Source organism: Suillus discolor, assembly GCF_016758755.1.
Source record: "Suillus discolor strain FC423 chromosome Unknown F5147scaffold_1, whole genome shotgun sequence".
Taxonomy (NCBI): Eukaryota; Fungi; Basidiomycota; class Agaricomycetes; order Boletales; family Suillaceae; genus Suillus; species Suillus discolor.
In genome coordinates, this window is record NW_024541248.1 from 79,902 (window position 1) to 97,209 (window position 17,308).

The window sequence follows — 17,308 nt, forward strand, 5'->3', positions numbered from 1 at the left end:
ATGTCTCAATCTTGTTATGCTGATGAATCTTCATCGTCTGATGAATTGTCGTCTGATGAGAGGCCTGGACCTACGCATAGTGTTGTTCGAGGGTCAGCCTCTGATATTGTTCAACGTCAGGCTACCAGTGCAGCTGCCAGTGAACGAAGACTGCACCATTCTAGACACGAAGCAGAAGTAAGTATGAAAGTACATGATTCCCTTTTGTATCACTCACCAAAGCATTATTGATGTCTACAGGGGGTCAAGAATGCGCAGCTTGAAAACCAGGCACTGAAGGAAAGACTCCACATCGTGGAGGAACAGAATAAGATACTATCGGCCAATAAGGGTTGCCGCAAGAAGGATGATGTGGTTGCTGAAGACATTCTGGCCTTCGAAGCAGAACTCAAGGTCTGTGCAAAACGATACGGTCTCATGGTCAATATGTTCCCTCCGCCAGCAGCCCTGCTCAAAACAACACTTCCCGACCCTGCACCGTCATTCAATACGGCTGCTTGGTATGCTACTACAGGTTCGCAGGAGATTGCAGTTCTGGCAGAATTGTACGACATGCTCCCAATGAATCGGTTTTCGAACGTGGTAATACATTTATTTTTCATTATCATGCAACGTCTTACTTAGTACCATTGACATTATCTACAGTTCTCCAAGGCAGTCTGTGCTGGTCGTGCCTCCGAGCTTAACAAGCTCAGGAGTGCCACTGGTCAGATTTTCGAGCTTCCTCAGTGTTACTTCGCCATCTCATATGCTCGCGACACAGAAACTGAGATTCGCCAGCTACTTAGCACCACTGGCAAAGCCAGCGAGTCATATCCGACTCTGCCACCTATGTTGTTTCCAGGGAATATTGTCGACCGCAATCGTAAAACACTGTTTGGTAACTGGCAACTTATTGCTAAGGTGCGTCGTCATTCACTTCATTCACATTTGACATCTAATCTACACTGTATCGATAGACACTGAGCTGCTGCCTTAAGGGCAGGACATCACTCTCCAATGAGAGTAGACGACAGGGCGGTGCTCCACCCAATGCAGTTAAGTGGGGCGTCACAGCAGTAACACCTGGGGCTGTGGCTTGGGCTATTGTCGCAGTTAGTCTAGGCCTTTATTCATTGTGCTCATCTTGGCTGATTCAATCTCTGTACACTTCTAATAGAACATATTTCTATTATCACCCGACCAGGAATTTCCCCAAGAAGGCAAAGGGAAGACCTCCAGATTCAACTACGGCATGATCTTTATGTTCTTTAAAGAACTGCTGATCTGCAACTGGGAGAAGCCTCGCCTGAAGACGATCATCAAGCATATCAATACCTTCGTTTTCGAGCGCACTTCTCGCCCCTCTCATGATCTTAACAGTAGGGATTCTGCTGATGATCTTCAAGAAGAAATGTGTCTCACTCGACTTGGATTAGCAGCAGACACAGAAGATGATCTGTCTCCGTCTGACAATGAAAATGCTAGTATTGACGTCCTCGCTAAAGCTACAGGCAATATAGCGCTATGTGATTCCAATGAGGCTCCTACTCCTTTGTCAACTATCACTACGACGTCAACCCTCACTGCCAGTGTAGCAACCAACTCTTCGCTGATCACCAGTCTTCAAGTTTATCATGGACCTGGACCAGATGAGATTGTTGGAGAGGTCACAGTAGTCGAAGAGGTTGTCAAGACGAAGTCTAAGGCTGGTCGGTCCAAGAAGTCAAAGGTGTTACAGGACGGAGGTGCTGAGGCCCCAAAACGATGTGGCCGTTCGAAGGAATGTTAATACTAATACATATCCCAACTTTTCTCCTGATTATTGATACAGCTACAGTTACTCACAATTTATCTCTCTTCAAGTAGTCACTTAGATTCAGCAGTCCTGATGTCAAGTGTCTGCTCTTAAAATTTTGATGATAGCTAGTACCAATACAATGAATCAAATAAGTATACCAAGTTCACCATGAACTTCGCAATCTCTGTGCAGTGATTATGTCAGCATTGCAACACACATCGCTGGCATTTTGGTTTCTCTTTTGAACTTAGTCCACATCTCCCTTGAACTATAATGTCTACAACAACACTGCAGATTTGCCCAAGCTTGTCGAAGGTCTTGAGCATCTGTTGGAGTCTGACCTCTGTGTCTAGGCTTGGATTGCTTATACTGGTGAGCACATTGTCGCTGGTGCCAGTGAGCTGCACTTTAATTGGAAATTTGCTTGAAGGTAAACAGCTATAAAAATTTATCTACTTGCTGGTCCATCTCGTTAGTCTGACCCTTATTGTAGGATCTCCAAGAAGACCACGCTGGTGTTCTTCTCAAGGTATCTGACCCTGTCGTCGACGGCTACCACACGACTGTCAAGGCTGAGTCCACGATCACGACCTTGTCCAAGTTGCAGAATAAACACAGCCGTCTCTACACCAAAGCAATGCCTCTTGATGAGGAACTCACCAAGGAAATCGAGGCTGGTACCGTCAACTCCTGTGACAATGTCATCGATGCAAGGAAGATCTGGTGTTTTGGTCCCGATACCACTGGCCCCAACTTGCTCGTTGATGTTACCAATGGTGTGCAGTACCTTAATGAAATCAAGGACTCTGCCTTCCAGTGGGCAACCAAGGAAGGTGTCTGTGCTGAGGAGAACATGCGTGGTATCCATTTCAATGTCCTTGATGTCACTGTAAGTTCACTTCATACCTACTTGTATTACATCTTCTTATGCGAAGTTGACAGCTGCACGCTAATGCTATCCATCATGGTGGTGGACAAATCATTCCTACGTGCCATCGTGTCTGCTACGCTGCATGTTTGCTTGCTACCCCTGGTCTCCAGGAGCCGGTGTATCTCGGTACGTCCCGCTCGCCTCGTAATTTTACAGGGTGCTGATACCATTCATAGTCGAGCAAGAATGCCCATGTTCACCATCAAGGCGTACCTCCCCATCATGGAGTCCTTCGGCTTCAACAGTGATCTCCGCTCACAGACAGCTGGTCAAGCCTTCCCCCAGAGTGACATTGTGTTCAACCACTAGGAGATCATGAATGGATGTGCGTAATTGTGTGACATATGAAGACTGTTAATACTAATGAAATCCATCAGCTCCTCTTGAAGCAAGATCAAAGAGTTCATCAGGGGCATTCGTACACGCAAGGGTCTCCGCAGGACTTGCGAGTGCCAGTATAATGAATTCGTGCGACTGTTAGATGTTTCGAAATTGATCATAATGTACAACTATATATCCATTATAATGCGCAATAAAATTTATGTTGTAATTGGCAGAATACTATGGGAATAATTGACATGTGCAACGCAAACCCATCGTAATGTGCAAGCCAAAGATCACCATCATATTGAAAATTAATTGCAATGACACCCAAAAAAATTGAAAACATAGTGGAATTGGAAAATGTAATGAGCATTAGAGGTGTAAATGTAACGTTTACAGCGTCATTATAATATGTATTCCAAACCGTGGCTTCTATTGCAATGGCTTGCCAATCACGTGTGATATTGGGACTATTACAAAGCATCCTAATCGGTTGAAATCAATTTCCGAGATTTCCGACACTGGCCTCAGCCTCAAGGTCTGTTCTCTGAAGGCCGCACATTCCATCCGCACACATTTTTGTTGGCTGTTCAGCGTGTCTATGAGTACGTTTCCTTGCAGGGACTGGGAGAGATGGACTTGCTTGAAACGGAGGCCTTCACGAAGCTGCTTGTCTCACACACTGAGATCCACGAGGATGGTGCAGTGCTTTTCCGGCTGTTTCCAGACTTCATCGTGGATACATTGACCCCTCATGATCACATCATTGTCCGTGACGACAAGCAGTGGTTGAGGATCAATTTCCTGCAGCAGCTGTAGTTTCATTCGAGATTGGTGTTTGCATTGTAATTCATTTCATGCCTTTCAAGTTGTCTTCTTACAGATCGTTTACACACCTAATAGTTTACTTTGTTCAATCACAATCATCGCAAGGTCTTCGCGCTACGAATAGTACTGTCTATTGCTCGAATCTGCGCGTCCCAGTCTCGTCCTTGAGCTGAATACCTTCGTCTTAGAGGCAAAACGTTCGTCTTGAGACAAAATTCCAACGTGTCACGTGACGACAAAAGTCACGTGCTTAGCAAAAGGTCCAAACGGTCTGGCGGAGTTGCAAACTAAACTTGAAGACGGTCAGACCGTTTGTAAGTTTCCCCTTCCCATGGCGCAGCTGCCGGTTGACGTGAGATAGTTATCCTTCCGCCGTTCCTCTATAATAGGTTGCATATCCCTGTTGTCAGTATGAGCATTAGCCTTTCTTCACTCCTCTGTTTCACGCCATGGCCTCATTCTATTCTACTCAGGTACACTTTCAAAATTTAGGAATCCTTGCCGTGCGACTGAATTACGCCGATCTTTCCAGTCATGTGTGAGTGCACTTGCCGAAGAACAACCCCTCCCCGATGCCCTTCATCGCACGTCCCTCGTAATAAGGGTACTCTGTTTTTTGGCACTTGGACGCCCAAATCTTGATGATCATTGGAAGTCGCTGCAATCAGACCAAGCCTTCGAAACCGTTAGGAGCAGGTTGTGCTCCATCTTGACCAGTACTATCACCACCGTAAGCTATCCAACTCCGCACCCGTCGCGAACTGAAGCTGACGCTGACATGCGCTCATAAAGGCGAGTGTCCTCCTTGCTATAAGCGGTGTTTTCGTCAGCACGGCCTCTCCTGTGTCGTACTTTGACTATACATCGCCCGTTCCTTATTGTCTGCTCTTTATATCGCTCATGTTCGCCATGATCGCGATGCTGACGTCTGGCTCGAGCATGATACGTTGGCTGCACGCCGATCGGCACTGGACTCAAGAAGTGAGTTTTATTCTCGTCATGCTCATTCGGACACCGGCTGACCTAAATATAATCAGCAACTCAAGCAAGGCGATTACTTCGTCTTGTCCTACCTGTTGTCGATAGTCACGCCTATAGTCTTCATTGTCTGCTCCCTGAATTGCTTCATATTTGGTGAGTTGTTCCGTCATCTGGTGCTTTCCCTGGTCCCTCATGGATGTCACCCCCAGCGATGTTGATAGCAGGCTTTTCTTCCCAAAGCAGGATCTGCCGCGCCGTCACTGCGCTCTGGCTGGTCGCATACGCTGTCAATGTTGGGACAATTTTGATGGAAGCTATGTGGAAATATGCGACAAGCCTCAATCACGCTGGAGATCGCCAGTAGTTTCCAATTTACTCCTTGTTTCATCCGCGGTTTGTCTACGTTGTATATAACCTCCCTGATGTGGCACACAAATGTATTCGGATTGGATGTATGTAGTCTGTGGCTTTCGATTATGCAAATCAATTTGTCAAGACCGTTTCACAACACATCGAATCGCGTCGATGTGAAAGCTTAAGTTATAGAAGACCTTAGTATACACGCTTTGCGCAAAAGCATCCAGCAGTCAGAACGTAAGACAAGCCATTTATTATATTATTTTTAAGAAGCAACAATACAGGAAGCACTACTTTAATAGCACAACGAGGGCTGTACCTAGAAAATGAAACGTCAGATAAGAGTCAACGACGATCAGATGCTTTCCCTCAGGAAGAACAATTTGTCCATCATAAAAATCGGACATATGCTTGTATGTTGTAAAGCATCTCGGGGAGAAAGAAGGCGATTATGGCAGAATGCTCACCGGTGCTACATTATTATACAACCATCACAAGGCAATCTGTAAAAAGAGGAAAGGAAAGTCAGCAACTGACGCAGATGAACACGGAAAATGAAGATAAGAATCAGTTAGTGATGCATGTTACGAGTGATGGCTCATTGGAGACCGTCGCCGACTCGAGGATGGAAAGTATCGTCATTTGGAAAGGTAGGTCGTGACGAGTCCCCTGTGTCTCCGAGTGGAGTCAACGTTGGAGTGGAGCCTTCCATGTCGTCGGGATCGCTGACATACTTATCCAGTCTCCCGAGTGGCGGACAGATGGGGTCTCTGCGCACCCCATTCAAGGGCAGACATGGCCGGCAGGCTTCGCTTGGGACGACGATGCCGAGTCCCTCGACGAGGCGCCGGAGTTTGGAGAGCATGATTTCGATGATCCAGGAAGCACTAGATGGGAAAGATTTAGAGACTCACGGGCTTCCTGGAAATGGTTCGCCTTATGGAGGCGGGGGCGGTAGTTCCTCCCATAGTTGATTGGGATCGAAGCGATACTGTACATCCATAGTCATTTTTTTCTAGTTGCTTTGATGGATCGCAACCTTGTGATGAAAAGAACGAGTATGAGTATGGTTATTGATGGACAACTTTATTGATGGGTTAGCAGACTGAATACCTCTCTCGCCCACCGACTTGCGGCTGCGGAGCTAGGCTCTTCGACTGATCAGGCTAAGGCAATCGTAAAGGATTTAAAGTCATTATCCGTCAGGCCTACTAGGCTACCTGGTTATATCCGGCGATCTTCATTCCGGACCAGCAAATAGCTTGTAGTCGTGTAATCCCATGACGGAGGGCATCGGTGACATATTCTCAAGATTCCCGTGAACCCATTTTTGAATTCGTAGGCAAAAACTGTTAGTGCTTCGCACGTGACACGACGCGATGCGCCTAGCGGAGTCGAACTGTTGGAATACGAACCATCGTATATAGACCGTCGTGCTTCGTATTCTCCCCTCAGTCTGTTCCATTACGACTGAGGGTGAGCTCTTTGCATATCCGAGATATACCTAGACATTAACGGACGTTTATAGCTAACGCACTGTCTAGGTATATCATAATATATCAGTCTGCAGGCCATACTGTCATTATGATACATCTAAACAGTACTGTGAGCCATAAACTGTGATACATTCACATCTGTTGTCATCCACTGTCCATCTTGATGTATCAGGATATATCCTTTATGTGTAGCTTCTTAGGACCATCTAACTGGGGGTCGAATACTGCAAATGGTTGCACATTCCCGGTTCCACCGTTGCATCCGCTTCTTCCTACACCGCCAATCGAAAAAAGCATAGAATCTATGCCTAAAAATAGGGTTATATAACTTTTATCGCTCCGATCTCCTCACGGGAAATTTCGTGGTGTATATTATATATAATTATATAATACATATTTGATGGACTCATAGGCTGACATAAAAAAAATGATGCTAGAGCACAAACAGCAATGCTTGTGGGCTATAAATCCATTGGCTGGTTTCGGATGCATGTTATGTACTGAGACCGAGCACCAGAACTATCCTGTTTTACAAGTATAGATTGTATACTGAGACCTAGGCATTGGCAATATGCTAGTTGGCCAGTGTGTAAGCTATACATTTCCGGCGTGTGTATGACACTGGAACATGTCTTATTGATATGCTGCCTGGGTACTGCTTGAATTTTTTTTTGCACTGATACACCATTGGGAATCACAGAGAGCACAATGAACAGGATCATGGAAAGTGCAATGAATGTATTATTCATGTATCAAATGATTACAGGCAAGCTCGAGTATTAAGATAAAGAATGAGGCTGGAGGGAGCGGCGAAAACAAATGAAAGTATATTGAAATTACCAAATGAGTCCGGACTGAATGGTGGTCTGCCAGCGTGGGTTGGTCTTCGAAATGAGCTTTGAGACCTTCTTGCTACCAGGAAACTCAGCGAGATCAGCTTGAAAGATTTCGATGAACAACCTAATCAAAGATCAGTCTGTATAATGTTGCTGACTATATGAATACATACTTTTGCAATTCCTTTTCCTGCTCGGTGACGATTGGGGAGGATTCAATAGCCATCTTGCGCATCATTAAGAGTGAGTGGTCGACGAAGTTCCAGAACTTAATTGTACTGTTGTACCGCATTGGCATGCCTTCGACCAGTCCAAATCTGGAGTCAAGTGGGTCGTCGAGTAGAACTACACCATTTGCACTGCCGCTCATGTTTGACTCGTTGTCCTCTCCATTGGTGTCCAAATCATCCTGCTGCACTCCACTTTGATCCGTGAGCGGTCCATAGGTCATGTCAGGATCATTCTGGTCCCTCCCAGCACTGGGCGCGTGACTGCCATTGACTTGAGTGCCTGTGGGGACTTGACTTGGATTGACATCAGTCCTAGGCGCATTATCGAAATCAGCGTCAAATAGCTCCCTTTCAAGCTGTTCCACGTCAATATTGAGCTCGCATGTGACTTTGTCCCGTAAATCCTGCTTGAGCGATGGAACAAGGTAAGGGAAAATAAGTCCTTGATGGAAGCGGTTTTGTAATCACTGACACCGATGAGAAAAATCCGCAGGAGACGCCGCTGTCCTTGCATCAATTAATGTTGATATTACATTAAAGATAGTACGACTTACCAGTAGTGAAATCCTGTTCCAGTGAGTAGAATCAACCTCCATGCCAGACCCACTACGTGCAAGCGACCTGGTCACATCAGCAACACTCGTGCGCTTGACAATCGATGTGGTGAGCTACACAATCATTATAATGATTGAAGTTGTGTCAAAAAGTAGAGCGAGACTTACAGCCGTCTTGATGGCAGAACAAATATTTGTGAGCAGCTTCGTGACCACCTTGCCTAACTGAGCTCTAAGCTCAACATCGTCGAGAAGTCCGGGGGGGATTTTGAAGACGTCCCTATTCTTGACGATGAAGTCCTGAAATACGTTACGTTAGTGGTGTCATTTAGGATAGCGAATACTAGAGCCTAACCATTATATGACACTGAGTGTCAGTGACATACGCTGTGAGATTCGGTGACGACATGCAAGCAAACAAGCAGTTGTAAAGTCCATTCTATGATTCAAATTCAGCATATAACAAAATGCAAAGTACCGTATCGTTACCTCGAAGTCCTTTGATTCCAATGCATCTTTTAATTCCTGCATTCTCGTGGCCTTGTTTCCCTGACAAAGTTTGACGAGGGTGATCTTCAGGTCAACGAGCATATAGAAAATGCTGCCAGACTGCATCAAGTAAGCCAACACGACGAACAAGCCGTCCAATGAGAACTTAATACATCAATGAAAGTCATAACTTCTTCATGTGGAACCTCATGTTCATCACAACCCTTCTTCGCATGCATTTTCAAATGTTTCATACGTTGAGGTGTGAGTTTGGTGGGATCCCCATGGTCGGAAGGTTCGTTGTCCCTGCGTCGACGAACACCTATGCTGATTGGCTCATCAAGTGATGATGTCGGGCTGGAGGGAGGTTGAATTCCCAGACTAGGTATCTCTATGCCCTCATTGCCATGAGTAGAGCGAGAACTTTGGGGCCGCGAAATGTCTGCAAAGTGCACTGTTAAATTTAACCATAACTCGTCTCTCAGGACTTACTTCCGGGTTCTCCAACAGATAAATGCCTGCTGCCGCTTGGGTCTGGCGTGATACTTCTATCCCTGACAGACCTAGTGAATGAAGTTCCCATGTTTGACCGCGGCCTCAATGACTGGGCTCCTTGCGAAGGTAACCCTAAACTTTGGCCATCACCAGAGGGCAGACACAGACGATATCTGCATTGAAACATTGTCACAGCACCAAAAGTTGCTCACCATGAGTGGCTGCTTCAAGTGCGAAAGTTTGTGCTGAGATAATACTTCCGAGCTGGGTGACTGAACACGTTGTCGGCAATAGGAATTTGAACTTGTTTGGTTGTCGTTCGAGTCTTGACAAAAATTTGGGGACTCTTGATGCGTTCTGGGCAGAAGTAAAAATCATGCGGCATCATAGTATTTGTGTATGTAAGGTATCTGAAATGGTATATAGAAAAAATTGGACCATCCAACGGTGCCACCATAGCTTGCCCTTGAACATTGGAGGAAGAACTTCGAAGACAAACATGGAAATTTGTCGGGCAAGCCACCTGACCGCTGGAGGAAGAATTTTAAGGACAAACACATGAATTTGGCGAAGAATCCAAAGGGCAAGGACTAACCGGAGGAAAAATTTCAAAGACAAACACGCGAATTCAGTGGCGAAGAATCCAAAAGGCAAGGACCCACTGGACGAAGAATTTTAAAGACAAACACGCTAATTTGGCGGAGAATCCGGAAGGTAAGCACCCGACTGTTGGAGAAAGAACTTCAAAGACAAACACGCGAATTTGGCCAAGAAGATGCATTTCATGTAAGTAGTCTAATAACTATCTTCTGAACTGGTCGTGATGCCATGGATTGGCTTGAGGGTTCCATACATGCGGTGTCATCACTGGTGCAAAAGGTTGACCAGTGTGCATCGGTGGGGGATGGTGGTATTGCCATGTCAATGTCATTGGGAGCGGGTGCAATGGGTGATGGGAAGGGGGGACTCTGGATGAAGGAATGAGAGATTGCTGCCACTGGGATGGCACCATTGTGGGCGGATGCATTGATGGCGTAGGTGCCAGTGGTGATGGCACATAGGAAGATCCGCTGGCAACTGCTGTCATGAGGGGTGTTGAGAGCTGGTGACTTGAAGACACAGCTGACTGAATGATCGTGGGGTGTCGTGCATTTGCGCGTGGACGAGGTACCTTCTCTTTTGCTTTGCTGGCCGCCTTTGCTGCTGGGCGGTCGAACACTGCAGGGACTCTAGCCACATCGTCGGGCGGTGCACTTACAGATGCGGCACCTGGTGTTTCACCGGCTTTTTTCGCTGCTTTCTTCTCCCGAATTTGACAAGCTGCTGCAAGACGGACATCTGCCACATTGGGGACCCTCAGTGGTGTCTCACGGAGAGACTGAGGGATAACAGATTGAATCTGAGCGTGATTGTGAATCGAATAAGCATTGAGAAGGTAAAATGGTGAGGGTTGGTGCTGAATGACAGGCCTTGTATGCGCGGTCTTGGTTTGTTCTTGATGAACACGGCATTGACTAATATCTGTGCACTGTGCTTTAACGCAGTCGTGCTGAAGATTTACGATACAAATAATGTCCTAAAATACATCGTGCATTGTAAGGACTCTGAATTGGAGATATGTTGAAACTTACTTCGGGGCTAATGACAACATCGTGGTCTGTGAGCTCAAGAGCGGGGAGGTGAAGCAAGGGATGTAAGGCAGGTCCAAAAGTAAATATCTGAACAGCAACATGCTGCACACGCCGGCAAGAGTTTGATATCAGAATCTCGCGAACACATCCGATTTCTGAGGAAGATGTCGAGGTGTCATGAAAAATGACGTGTCCACCTAAGGATGCCTTCTCGCCATTGCCGACAACCAAAGAGATTCCATGGCAGTATTGAATGGTGGCAGGTTGTGGGATATTGAGTGCCTTTGCACAGTGCATTGCTGTCCATGGAACAGGCTTGTCTGGGAAAAACTGTCCATCTACGGCAGCGACCTTCTTGAGTTGACCGGTTCCTTTTAAGCAAGGTCAGCATTGAATCAGCATTGAAGCATCACGCTACCTGTTAAAGGAGATGTTTCCATATGAATTCCCAAAAGCTGCACCTGCTCTGGATGCTCATCGACGTAGCTTAACACCTTGTCACCCGCCCAAACCCACTTTTTCCTCGCAGTATCAAACCAGTAGCCACCCGTAGCAATGTGCTTGACGATATCTTGTCTCGCAAAGATTCTGCACGTATCCTGACTTGGTCCTTGTTGATTGCTGTGGATACATGCAAGCCGGAAGATATGATTAAAAGACTCGTATCGTTCAGTGGAAAAGAGAATTGCAGGTCCAAAGCGGCAGATGTAAGCAGGAAGATGAACCAAGAAATGAAACTTTGGTTTTGAAATAAGGATACTAGGTGCGCATTGAGCCGTGACATTGAGGAAATCTTCAATGGTTTGAGAAAGCTTAGCCTATGAGTTAATCAGCGTTGGAACAGCATCATCAGCCTGTCGTCATACCAAGTATATCTCTGTATCATCTATTTTGGTGTGCCAAATGTGCACAACAAGCTCACCGATAATGGTCCATCCATCGAGTACCGTTCTCGGCAACAGATCTTGAATGAGAAATGGCATTACCTGAGCCAAACTCTTGAAATGTTTGCCGATGAGACTGCCCTTGTAGTGACAAATGTAATCGGCATTGAGACGTGGAGAGTCGAGTCCATCCTTCACGATTGAATCAAGTTGTGTTTGAAAAAGATCCATAAGCTTCGCCTTCTCAAGAAGATAAACGGTCTGACCCCAAAAATACTTGACAACCCCCAATAGCACCGTATGAAGTATCTCCGTTGGTGTGTCTTGGTGAACATTGAATCCTGATGGAGATCAGTATGCAGCCAGCAACACGCATTCAATACTTACCCTTCACACCGAGCAAAGGATTGATTGTGTCATTGAGTGCGCTCCCTTGTAAGAGATCTTCAAGCTCCTTGTTCAAAATTGTCCTGACTTCGCTGTCGTGTTTCGGCTGGATGCCAGCCACCCGTTTGCGCAGTTTCTTTCCCATCTCAACAACTGCATCAAGAATGTAGGCGGTTGTAGTGTCTTTGACACCTGTTGAAGCGACAGACTTCTTGATTTTTTCGGAAGCGCCTGACTGGAGCGCAGTGACGAATTGAGCGCGAATTTCAGCTGCTGTTCCTGCGGGAGTGCGAAGCTGTCCCGGCTATAAACGAAGAGTTGATATTGCGAAGAGCACAAGAACATCGTACATACCACAAAAATGCTGTTGTAGCCCTCATCCGACTCCTTATACTCCTTCGTTCCACCAACTTCACATGTCCTGCAAAAGTAGTTACAATGTAACCCTGCATGACTGCACTCTTCAGCATGCATGGGGTTGTCGCCACCAAGAAAGAGACCATACGGGACGAGCATGACTTCTTCGTTGTCTTTGCAGTCCCAAGCAAAGGTCCCAGATTCGGCAGCCTTCCTATGATTGCAGGTCATATCGTACTACATCAAGTATTAGTGTATCACATACCCAATTGAGTCTTGCATAGCACTCATCATTTCCATGGGAGCTGCATGAGGAGAAGAAGTGACGAATCGAACGCAAAACTCTTTCTCCAGCATTTCGCGAGGCAAATTCGCATTTGACATATATATAGCATGGTGCTTGTTCCACTGTTTGGAGATATTCCCGGACACATCATCCATAAAAATAATGAGAGGGACAGCGTACACCATGCGACCTTGAGACTTGGCGCATAACAGATTCGGTTCGAGTTTAGCATACTTATTTGATGATGCTGTCAGTCCGCATGCAAGTTCATTGACGTCGAGTGATATCTCCCTGAATGACCTCCGAAAGCTAGTCGTCGGGATGATTTCTTGCTCGTCGCTGACAATGAACCCTTCCTATATGTTTATCAACAAGATTAGTTAAAATAAGCAAATGACGAGATCACCTCCGTTCGTTGTGCAGCACGTCCTAGTGCATGTAACACCTTCTCCGCTGTATTACTTGTTGATGTATATGATGCGAAAAAAAAACATTCGGGGATAAAATAGTCTTTCAAGCTATCTTGCAAGAGCTCGTTCACAAAGTATATCTCCCCATCGACTTTTGCTGCTGGGGGCGAAGGGAGCTCGAATAACATCTTCTCCCCATTGAAAACCTGGGACATTCCTCGTCCTCCATCTTCCGGGTAATCCTGCATTGCGAAACGAGTCAGAGGGTTGGCATAATCCTTGATAGAAAGGTTCAAGTCAGTATGAAAGATGTGCACGAGCACATAAGATTCCACATACCTTTGCAATTGCTCGTCCAACATCATTGAGATAGAATATGTTCCCCGAATGAGCAGTGACCTTTTCTGTCGGATTTCCGACAAGTGTTTGTACAGTCTCCTGGAAGCGGTTCAAGGCGTACAGTGAGGGAACATCAAGGGCACCGAGTTCCTTTGCCCAAGATAAAATTGCCTTTTTCTGCGCCTCTGAAAATGGAAGCCTCAGAGAACTGAACAGTAGTGCAGTGATGAAATGCTTAAATGAGATGTCAGTGTAAGGAATACACAAGAGCTGTCAACATACAGCTTTTGACGGCCATGGGTACGTTGGATGGTCAGGTGATACTGGATTGTTGAGGTTTACATGACCCTTAGTGTTTAATGGACCGTCATCTGATAATTGAAATAAGTCTCGTTCAAAGTGATGAATTAGTGCATTACCTTCGAGTTCAATGCCAAAATTCGATTCTGTCTCATCATCAAAACCAATCTCCTCGGTCATGGGAGCGAGCGGCATGGGAAACAGAGATTCCCCAGAAGTGAGAGCACACCGCAGTTCGTTGAATAGATCCCCTGTTTCATTCAGTTCCGAGTTGTAGAAACGGCTGCTTGATATTGCATTCCAGAGTTCAGAGATAGGTACTAGTTCTGAGTCCGAATCAACCGGTACATCATAGTCCGGTGCGGGAATACTGGAATTGTCGATATCGATGTCCATGGTACTTGAGGTGGCAAGTTCCACGTTGTCGTTGTCATTCTGACTGCCGGCACACATAAGGTTATGAAGGGGGTACTGCTCTGGAGAGTGAACTTTCGAAGGCGGGAGATTGTTGACACGACGTTTGTGCACCGCCGTTGTAGAATGTTTCTGTATGTGTTTGAAATGCATTGTACGCAATGATCCATCACCACATGTTGGACAGACATTGCACACAACTTGAGGCGGACGACGAAACTCGAAAACTATATCATACGTCAGCAGCACATTACATCAATATCAAGCACGAAACATACTTTTTCCGTCAACGAGCTTCCACAATGATGGATTCATTATACTGATGTGCTTTCGAGTGATTGCAGCATGCCGATGAAAGACTTGACACCTTGAAGTGCGAAAATCATGTGATCCAACCCGTGAATCTGATAGGACACAAAAAATATTGATTCACAGTGTCCTGTGAAGCAGCTGATGATACATAGAACGAAAAGTGTGGTGATAACCCGCTCCTGAATATATAAATCTTAGGGGTGGAAAAGATGAGGTGGAATAGCAAAGGAGATGAGTGATGAGTGATACTGCTCCTGAGCACGGAGATATGAGTAACGAAGGCTGAGTACGGAGATGTGGGTGCAAAGGTATGATAGATCGATACTAGTAAGTAGCAGATGATATGTAGAAGGGAATATGATAAAGAATCCGCTCCTGAGTATGGAGATGTTGGGCAGCAAAGGTAGGAGAGGTAGATAGGGATTATTAGCAGATGATGATATGTAGAAGGGAATATGATAAAGAACCCACCCTTGAGTATTGAGTGTTCGCCATGGGGTAGATGAAGAAGAGCTGGGCGGCGGCGGTAGGATAGTGATGGAGAGGAAAATGCTTCTTGATAGTCCGTAAACAGAGGAAATGCCATGCCAGGTATGAGTTGGTGAGAGTGGTAATGGAGAGGAAAATGCTTCTTGATAGTCCGTAAACGGAGGAAATGCCATGCCGGGTACGAGTTAGTGACAGAGCAAATGGTAAGATGGGTAATGGAGGAGCAGAATGAAGGGAATATGTTAGGGATCCCACTCATAAGCGCTGAGATGGGGGAACTTATTGAGACTCGAGTCTGGGCGCAAGCTTTAGACTTTCCAACACCAGAGTCAACACCAGCACCACTAACACTTCATATTTTACATATCCTCTGCTCCCACAGGCAGAACACAGTGCACAGACAAGGTGCAAAAATTTGAAAGCAGTGAGTCCTGCCAGTGATTCAATAAGGGGTTTGCTGAAAACACGTGACTTGTATCATTCCATTTTTCCCCAAGTTCGACTTTTGATGTCAAACACAATGCAAGAAACTCCAGACAACGGAGCACTCAGCTTTTCCGATTTTTCAACTTCCATCCTCTATCCAGATACTCTGCAAGCTGAATCTGAGGATATATTATTACAACCTCTCTCAGTCTCAGTGTGGTTTTCCGGTGCGGTTCCTCGACACCTCACTCACCCGAACATTGTATGTCCCCTAATGTTCCTTGATAAGTGCTACTTATTTCAATCGCTATTTAGCCAATTAAAATTAGTGTGTCTCTGAATGAGGAGTATCAATTATTCACAGTACCTGTGATTGAGGTAGAGTCTCAGCACTCCAGAGAGTCTTACCATTTCAATAATGTAAGTGTTTCACATTTTCCGTATTGTGACTGCTGACCTTGGGGCGTGTGAAGTGCGGTCAATATGAACATTGCCCCATGTCTGGTGGTGAATCTGATGATGCATCAATTACCTTCCTCCCCTTGCCGTCAACATTCGATCACATGGATCCTGACCACTGGGCCAGACTCTCCGGCACTATACAATCATGGCTCCTGACGTTCACGGACACAGTGACGCCTGAATGGACTTGGGGCCAGGACGCATTCTGGTACGCATTTGTCGCTGCCAATCCTGACTTCCCCAATGGCAAGTGGGCTTTCTGGGATCTGTGTATTCCTCTCGAGGGCCAGTTCATCGAGGAGTGGGTGGAGTGCAGCATCAATTTGCCCGTCGAAGATGCTGACGAAGAGCTCACTACTCCTTTGATGCACAGTGATACCCGGGACCTCATATGGGGAGAGTTCTCCAGACACATTGCGCTTTTTTACCCTTATCGTTTGATTTCTACTACATAATTTTCCTCCATAGAATATTAGGACACTCGACAAGATGGATGGGGGGCGTATTGTATCATTGCACATCTATGTTTTACCATACCAATATACAATACATTATGGCTTTATGTTCTATCCTATCCTGTGTGTGATTCAACCGCAAAGCGGGCAAGTGAGTATCACTGAGTATTACTGAGTCTTGATAATGTGCTATATTTGTTGTACCAAAGCAAGAGTGCCATCATAGATACTATATTTACCACGTACCTCCACTATACTTTCGGTATATAGATCCTATACCTTGTTTCATATGCTACCTGTTTGTTGGCGCTGTTGCTGTGCCGATACTTCGCTCCCAGCATGCAAACAGAGCTGTTTCCCATGCTGATTCCGGGTGCGTGTCGGGCTCTGGTCAATGTTTTGAACTAGACCTCTTATGGAGATTTGATGTTCAACAATTGTCAAATAACGGTATTATTTATAAGAAATATGCCATTTATGTACAGGGTTCTAGCTTTATCATACACATCTAAATCGTTTTTCGTCAATTACACAACATGTGAATTTGACAGTTGGTGGTGTAGCCCATTCAATATATCTGCTGGCTAAATCTTCCCTCATTCCGGCGGCATTGACAGACCCACTCGAATTAGGCTATCCTAGATCAGAACTAGATCTTGTTTAGCAAGGTGCCGGATTACGGAGCCTGCTGAAGTACCTGGCATCACGTTGCGTCCAGCTGGACGCAGCATCTCGAGTTCTTCTTCACACGCTCCCACTCCATCTCCTCCACGATGAACTCGAACTCATTCACCCTCGTTCTCACTTTATCTCACATTCTTTCGCCCCCACCCGCCTCTCTCTCTCATTTACTAG

The 17,308-nt window shown here is 45.8% G+C and overlaps 5 protein-coding genes across 5 annotated transcripts; 3 read left to right on the plus strand and 2 right to left on the minus strand.

Annotated features, from left to right (window-relative positions):
• Nucleotides 1–3,020, plus strand: F5147DRAFT_785152 (uncharacterized protein; the record flags this gene model as incomplete). Its single annotated transcript, XM_041442909.1, has 8 exons — nucleotides 1–177; nucleotides 241–582; nucleotides 646–903; nucleotides 960–1,094; nucleotides 1,160–1,711; nucleotides 2,274–2,669; nucleotides 2,723–2,837; nucleotides 2,893–3,020. 8 exons carry the CDS (start codon nucleotides 1–3, stop codon nucleotides 3,018–3,020), a joined length of 2,103 nt encoding a protein of 700 aa, XP_041299798.1.
• Nucleotides 3,021–4,599: 1,579 nt separating this feature from the next.
• F5147DRAFT_287 (uncharacterized protein) lies at nucleotides 4,600–5,353 on the plus strand. Its single transcript, XM_041429042.1, has 3 exons — nucleotides 4,600–4,844; nucleotides 4,901–4,997; nucleotides 5,054–5,353. The coding sequence occupies exons 1-3, from the start codon at nucleotides 4,764–4,766 to the stop codon at nucleotides 5,206–5,208; spliced, it is 333 nt and encodes a 110-aa protein (XP_041299799.1). The 5' UTR covers nucleotides 4,600–4,763; the 3' UTR covers nucleotides 5,209–5,353.
• A 2,180-nt stretch (nucleotides 5,354–7,533) lies between these two features.
• On the minus strand, nucleotides 7,534–9,389 carry F5147DRAFT_766341 (uncharacterized protein; the record flags this gene model as incomplete). Its single annotated transcript, XM_041440761.1, has 9 exons — nucleotides 7,534–7,657; nucleotides 7,707–8,167; nucleotides 8,236–8,265; nucleotides 8,318–8,431; nucleotides 8,486–8,617; nucleotides 8,673–8,756; nucleotides 8,807–8,926; nucleotides 8,980–9,248; nucleotides 9,299–9,389. 9 exons carry the CDS (start codon nucleotides 9,387–9,389, stop codon nucleotides 7,534–7,536), a joined length of 1,425 nt encoding a protein of 474 aa, XP_041299800.1.
• Nucleotides 9,390–10,103: 714 nt separating this feature from the next.
• Nucleotides 10,104–14,075, minus strand: F5147DRAFT_562462 (uncharacterized protein; the record flags this gene model as incomplete). Its single annotated transcript, XM_041430618.1, has 10 exons — nucleotides 10,104–10,877; nucleotides 10,933–11,262; nucleotides 11,346–11,750; nucleotides 11,799–12,157; nucleotides 12,204–12,507; nucleotides 12,558–12,774; nucleotides 12,826–13,202; nucleotides 13,253–13,534; nucleotides 13,596–13,829; nucleotides 13,878–14,075. The coding sequence occupies 10 exons, from the start codon at nucleotides 14,073–14,075 to the stop codon at nucleotides 10,104–10,106; spliced, it is 3,480 nt and encodes a 1,159-aa protein (XP_041299801.1).
• A 1,555-nt stretch (nucleotides 14,076–15,630) lies between these two features.
• Nucleotides 15,631–16,453, plus strand: F5147DRAFT_563314 (uncharacterized protein; the record flags this gene model as incomplete). The annotated part of the gene is made up of 3 exons (XM_041430666.1): nucleotides 15,631–15,798; nucleotides 15,852–15,962; nucleotides 16,010–16,453. The coding sequence occupies 3 exons, from the start codon at nucleotides 15,631–15,633 to the stop codon at nucleotides 16,451–16,453; spliced, it is 723 nt and encodes a 240-aa protein (XP_041299802.1).
• Nucleotides 16,454–17,308: the final 855 nt, after the last annotated feature.